Source organism: Octopus bimaculoides, chromosome 18 (assembly GCF_001194135.2).
Source record: "Octopus bimaculoides isolate UCB-OBI-ISO-001 chromosome 18, ASM119413v2, whole genome shotgun sequence".
Taxonomy (NCBI): Eukaryota; Metazoa; Mollusca; class Cephalopoda; order Octopoda; family Octopodidae; genus Octopus; species Octopus bimaculoides.
In genome coordinates, this window is record NC_068998.1 from 40,832,565 (window position 1) to 40,839,331 (window position 6,767).

General features: G+C 36.2%; 1 protein-coding gene across 5 annotated transcripts in view; it reads right to left on the reverse strand.

Annotated features, from left to right (window-relative positions):
• The window catches only part of LOC106881986 (paired amphipathic helix protein Sin3a), a 162,218-nt gene that overhangs the window by 70,570 nt on the left and 84,881 nt on the right, over nt 1-6,767 (reverse strand). For 3 of the 5 annotated variants that reach the window (XM_014932521.2, XM_014932522.2, XM_014932520.2), the window contains exon 2: nt 1,261-1,354. The exons of 1 other annotated variant lie outside the window; for it this stretch is intronic. In XM_014932521.2, coding sequence (XP_014788007.1) covers nt 1,261-1,284 — 24 coding nt within the window. In that variant the 5' untranslated portion in view covers nt 1,285-1,354. Of the gene's footprint in view, nt 1-1,256; nt 1,355-6,767 lie in introns of those variants that run through there. One more of the 5 variants, XM_014932523.2, reaches the window with a different exon arrangement.

Sequence of the window (6,767 nt, forward strand, 5' to 3'; positions counted from 1 at the left end):
AGAGAGAGAGAGAGAGAGAGAGAGAGAGAGAGAGAGAGAGAGAGAGAGAGAGAACTAGGTTATCAAATCTAATATTGCCCATTTCATATAGTTCATGTGTGATTTGACATATCCATCAAGAGATATTCAAATCTATTGATTGGGGAAAGGACATTAGCAATATGTGAATCTGGGTCACTTGCTTCACGGAAGCCATAACATAAATGATAATACCTTTTTGTTTTGTACACAGTCCCACATATTTATTGTGGTTACGATTGTTCTTTAACTGTTTTCAGATAAAGTACATCTAAGAAGACATTGTTCAATGTTACTTTCTTTTCCTTTCAAGACAGCAGAGTACTACGTGAAGATATCGAGCTGCTATTTTTACAGGCTAACTGACCACACAGTTGGTCTATAGCATGTACCTCATCACTAGGACCATGCAGCGTGTGATTGTGTGCATATATATATATATATATATATATATATGGGCGCAATCGTGGCTGTGTGGTAAGAAGCTTGCTTCCTAACCACATGGTTCCAGGTTCAGTCCCACTGCATGGCACCTTGGGCAAGTGTCTTCTACTTTAGCCTCAGGCTGACCAAAGCCTTGTGAGTGGATTTGGTGGACAGAAACTGAAAGCCTGTTGTATATATATATATATATATGTGTATTATATCTGTATGTGTCTGTATTTGTTCTCCCATCACCACTTCACAACCAGTACTGTTGTGTTTACGTTCCCGTAGCTTAGCGGTTCAGCAAAAAAGACTGATAGAATAAGTACTAGGCTTACAAAGAATAAGCCCTGGGGTTGATTTGTTCAACTAAAACCCTCCAAGGTGCTGCTCCAGCATAACCACAGTCCTATGACTGAAACAAGAGTAAAAGAATATATATGCACACACACACACACACACACATACTACGATCTAAGTTTTTTTCCATTGTAGAAAAGGGACCAGTGACCTACGATCAAAGTAATTCAAGTGCTAATAAAAATATTGAATCAATGGGGGAAATCTTCAAGTGGTCACATCATCTACTAGCAATAGCAGCAAAATCTCCCTCAAACCACAACATACTGTCTTAAAAATAAAGGACAAACCTGACAGTGTAGTTCTATATATACTGTACTTGGAAAATAGACAAGATTGTAACAACTAAAATCTCCTTGAACACAGGTCTGCTTGTTTAGAGTTGGCCTATTGGCTAAACAGCATCCTATTGGTTGAGGGCAGGAAATAGTGCCTAATTAGTGAACACTTACTTACCTGCTCGTCTAAACGACGCTGCATTGTCCAGCAAAACACAACTCTTTAAGCTTGTCACCAGACACTGCTGTATTTTGTAACCATCCAAAAAATACTGAAAAACAAATTTAAAAAAAGTCAGATATTGGAACATACTGCTGGCAAAACATTAACACATTATTTAACAACACTGAAACTTTCAACAATGACACAACTGTTTTCTTCATCAGATTGTTAGACCAAAATTAATGCTTTCATGAATATAAGCATGTGATCATAGTTGAGGAAATGATAAGACAGATCCAGTTGTCTTTGTTTTGTTTACTGTCTTAATCAGATGAGGGAGGGAAGCATCTATTATGACTTTTTGCACAATTTCAAGTGACTGATAGAGAACAGAAAACTTGTGACAGATGGGTTACAGTGGAAAGCAGCAGAGAATCAAATATATTGGGACATCCCTGGACCAGAAATCCAGCCCAAATGCTTGTAACAGAGTATATTCCTGCTAAAAGCCCTTATTGTGGTGTAAAGACAGGTGATAGATTTAGTCTACCACCTCAAAAACAGGAACAGTCCACCTGATAAGCTTCCATATAGTCCCTGTCCATCTTGGCTCTATCACAAAGGTCGAGTAGAGCTGAGTCTATGGAAGAAAACAGTAGCCAAAGATGTCCACCACACATTGGGACTGAACCAAGAACTATGTGAACCATGCTTCAATAGTTTATCTTAATTCTACTTAAATGAAGGAAAAGATGATCCAGATTATAAGAAAACCTAAAAAAATATCCCTACACCAGGACCAACTGATTACATTTTATGGCAATAAGAACAACTTCAAATAATTAAAATTTTGTAAAAATGCCTTAATATTGTTTCACAACTAACTGATCTGGCATGAAAACCAGGGTGGGATTTGGGGTTCTAAAATTAGTTGAATAAATGGTAACTGCAGAAAACTTAATTTTAACCCTTTCGATACCGACCTGTTTGAGACCACCCCTGGTTCAGTGATGAAAACTTCCTGTTTTAAAGTCATCTAATTTAAAACCTTCCATCAAAATTTCATGTTAATTTTGCTCTCCAAACTTCAGCTCAATAATGAAGTCATTTCACCAAATTCTCCATTATTTTCAATAAAGGTAGTATATTTTGACATAAATTTGGTAACAAAAGAATTAATACAAGAACATTTTTGATTCATGTTTGAAGTAAGTTGGAAGCAGTGTAGAGTATGTTGGTACATGAAAATTTCAACCATGAAGGGAGATTAAAGTTTTAAGTAAGATTACCATTTTTGAAATCAATATACAATGCTGTGAAGAAAAAAAAAATTCAAAGGATCCCTCAAGGTTTATGTGATTTTGTCATTTCAATAACCAACAATAACAAAATTCTACACTCAACTGCCAAGAAATGTGTAAATTTTAAGACAGTGTCAAGAAGTAGTGTTCTGGATCATTGTTGACACTGATGTTATTATTTAGTTCCAAATCAGCTTTGGTTCTGCAGAGATATGATTAAAAATTTTCCAACTGGGACCATCACATATGTTTTACACATCCAAGATGACTATATTCATTGTGTGCTTTCCTTTTAAAAAAGCTATTTGAAGGAGATTTGGCTGCTATTTCTATGAGGTTGAGCAACCACACACAGGCTTTCTTGTTGGCTGATGTTAGTTTCTGCGGCATAACTTTGAAGACATGTTTGATTGCGTGTTTATTAGGTGGTTAGCAATCTGGTTAAGTTTCCTTTTTTAGTAGGGGGTAGAGGGAGAGATGCTGATATTTCAGTTATCTTTGAGTACATGTTTATGTTTATATTTCTCTGGATCAGAAGGGTTAGGGAGTTCTTTTAGAAACACACACCTGATCTTTATCTGTATATAAGAGATAGTTATACATCCCCGAAGGATTTACAGCATGGAAAGAGGCAGGGAATCAGAAACCTAGGCAATTTAATAGCATCAATAAAGACTTCTATTATATATAACCAAAAGCACTAACTAATACGAAACAAAGTGCTGTGATTATTACTGTGCACTGTCACAAACACAAATATGAAGTTTACTGACTGATCCCATTGTATACTTAGCACAAATACAGTGATTCTATAACACATCACAAACATTATTGGTGTGGAATGAGGTTGATGCAATGTTATGTAAGGTGTATGACAGACTGATGCAAATGATACCTAAAAAATGCCTGCTCAATTATTCATGTAAACACCTCAATTTACAGAACAAGCTAACTCACATGGAATTATTTAAAAAAAAACTACATGCAAATAAACCAGTTTTGAATAACTATTTGCATTTAACTAATTAATGCTCTGAGTATGTCAGATAATTTGAATCAGATTTTAATTTAATCTCACAGAAGGATTGAATATCAAGGGGTGTGGTACAATCAGTGCATTTGTGTGAGTGTTTGAGAGAAAGAAGAGACTGAGACAAAGATAAAGATCATGTGTATAAATGAGAACATATAAATGTACTTTAGAAATAGCCATTTAACATATCACCCAGTGTGAGTCTATCTAAACAGGTGCTGTAGTATCAGACACAAAACAATACAAGAAATCATAAATCTAAGCTTTAAAACAGGCGAGTTTAGTGAATTCAAAAGGTGGTATATATATTTGACACTATCCAATTAGTAACCTCACCCCCATTCTTGTACTGTCCTGACTGTCTGTGAAGTCAGAAAGGTTGCTTGTATGAGACATGAAGTGAAGTAGCGGAGAAACATGAGAATAAAGAACCAAAGTTGTCTATACAATTGCTAAACATATCAGGTGGGGGACTTGATTGAGGGTTGTAATCTGGAAGAGGTATCATACACCAGCAATAAGGCTAAGGGGATGTGGTCAGCATCATTATCTGATCACTCTGCTGTCTGTTCTCAATTAGAAACCATTTCAGTAAACATGGCCTGTCAGGTAAAAATAAATAAAGTAGAGCAAAAAGGAAATTAATTATCAGATATGCAGATGCATGCCTTCCCTACACCACAACAAATGTTTGGTTGGATGTGTGTGTGAGAGAGACTGACGATAAGTGTACTGAGTTGCTAATGGGTCCAGTAGATGTCCTTAATAGTTCTAATCATCACCAACATTAACATCATTTTAATGTCCGCTTTTATATGCTCACAGAGGTTGGATAGAATTTGTTGAGGAGTATTTTCAATGCAAGGATCGCCTTCTTGTTGACAATCCTCATGTTTCCCAGTAAAATAATATTTCCCCATGGCCAGACATGTTTTCGTGGAAGATTGTAAATGAAGGACAATGCTTGCATGATGGTGACACTTGTGTTTTACAAGTATCATTTGAAGTCAAGGCAGGGAAACAGTAACACACACACACACACACGTCAGACCTCTTTCAGTTTCAATCTGCTAAATTCTCTTACAAGACTTTGGTCAGCCCAGGGCTATACTAGAAGATACGTGCCCATGGTGCCAGGGACTGGACTGCAAACTATGTGGTTGGGAAGCAAGCTTCTTACCACGCAGCCATGCATGCGCCTATATAACATTCACCAGGTTGAAAGTAACATATAACTGCCAAACAGTATTTATCTCACCATAGACATTGTTATACTTTTAGGCTCTCCCCTCTCCTCCTTGTCCTGATGACTAGTAAATAGTACAAGGAATTTATGGTAAAAACATTAGTGTCCCAGTGGAGGAATGATGGGATTAGATGACAAGACACCCTTATCTACAAGCATGTTGCAAAACTGCTCCTCAATGTCATTATCTAATATTTTAAACTTCCTTTACTACAAAACAATAAGGATAATAATTAAAATAACATGTCCATGTTTGCTATTAACTTTGTTTATTTGTGATATAAATGGAATTAATACAAATGGGTTGGTCAGTGTAATTTATTGCTTTTCTACATCATCCAATTCCAGCTAAAACATGTAACAATCGATGAAAGCTCCACCCAAAGATGGAATGCTAGTCTATCAGTACGTAACCGTTTCTTGAAGATTTGATTCATCACAACTTGGATAACTGTAGCATGTAGGAAAGAGTGTCCTGAATACTGTATTTTCTGCTATACAAGGCATATTTTTCAGACCAAAAATTCCATGTGAAATGCAACATGATTTGGAAAAATTGCGATGATGTTTACAATATAAACTGTGTTGACTTGTATGCTGGAAAATATGGTACAAACATACCAAAGTACATTTAGCTAGATTTGAACCCACAAATGTTGTCATCGTCTTCTTCAAGCAGCACATTTAAGATGCATTTGACAATGATACACCAGAACTTCTGCCTTCAATTTCATCTTGTGTGTCTCTGCCATTAACAACAATATAGTGAAGTGTTCTTTGTTGTCTACTAGGGTGATGAAGTCTCCAAAAATAATAACTGATATTGCCTGTTGTTCAGTACATCAGCAGTGGCTAGTTGAGCCTACCCTGCATTGAACAATAATAGTAGAGATGGATGGAATGCGCCCATAAATCTCCTCTTTTGTCTTGTATTCACACTATTTAAACTAAGTTTTAACAGCAGTGAAGTATGTTATCTACTTCGTTCTTATGTCTCTATAGTTTTGCCAAGTTAATGCTTGATGTTGCTGATAGAAGATATCAACAATATTATGGCAATTTTCCTAACAGCCTTTAACCACCACATAGAACATCACTTAACACACCAAACACTGAAGCTAACAAAGGTCTTTCAGCTTGCTAGACCTATCAGTTAAATCTCTCTTAAAACATATACTCTCCCTATGAAAAAGGAAGGATAGATTGGATAATGTAGTCTGGGATACATTATGCCCGAACAAAAAAATGATGGGATAGTTATGGGTGGAAAGTTTTTGATCAGGGCCAATTTGGGGGCTAAAAACAACAGTACATATCTAACTGCTACAAAAAGGTACAAATTGATCAGTTTCTATGGTAACAGTGGGTGTTTGTTATAAACTGACATACAACTATACTCTCAAAATAATGGAATTGTTCCAAGTAGTACAAGCCAATCTATAAAGAGTAACTGAGAAGCCACCATATGGTCAGTCTACTTGCTAAAAATATCAAATCATGTTTGGAAAACAGAGAAGATGGTTGTGCTTAGGATACCTTTGATCACAGACCTGCTAATTGGGGTTGATCAAAGCCGAAACATTAACATGCACAAAGACACACACACACATACAGGTGTGTGTCTTTCTTTGCCCCCCCCCCCCACTGCTTATCAACTGTAACTTGGCAGTTTGACATAAGAGACTGATAGAATAAGTAGCAGATTTATATATAAAAAAAAGGGGATGGATGGGTGTTTGTTTGACTAAAGCCTTTCGTGGCAGTAACCCAGCATGGATGCAATCCAATGACTGATATAAATATATAAGTAAAAACAATTTTATGCTTGTTCACAAACACATTATTCTACATACTTTTTTTAAATAAAGAAATCAAGTGATTTATAAAAATGGGTGAGGAGAAAATCTGCTTCAATAAACTCTGTCTGACCCATGCAAGCATG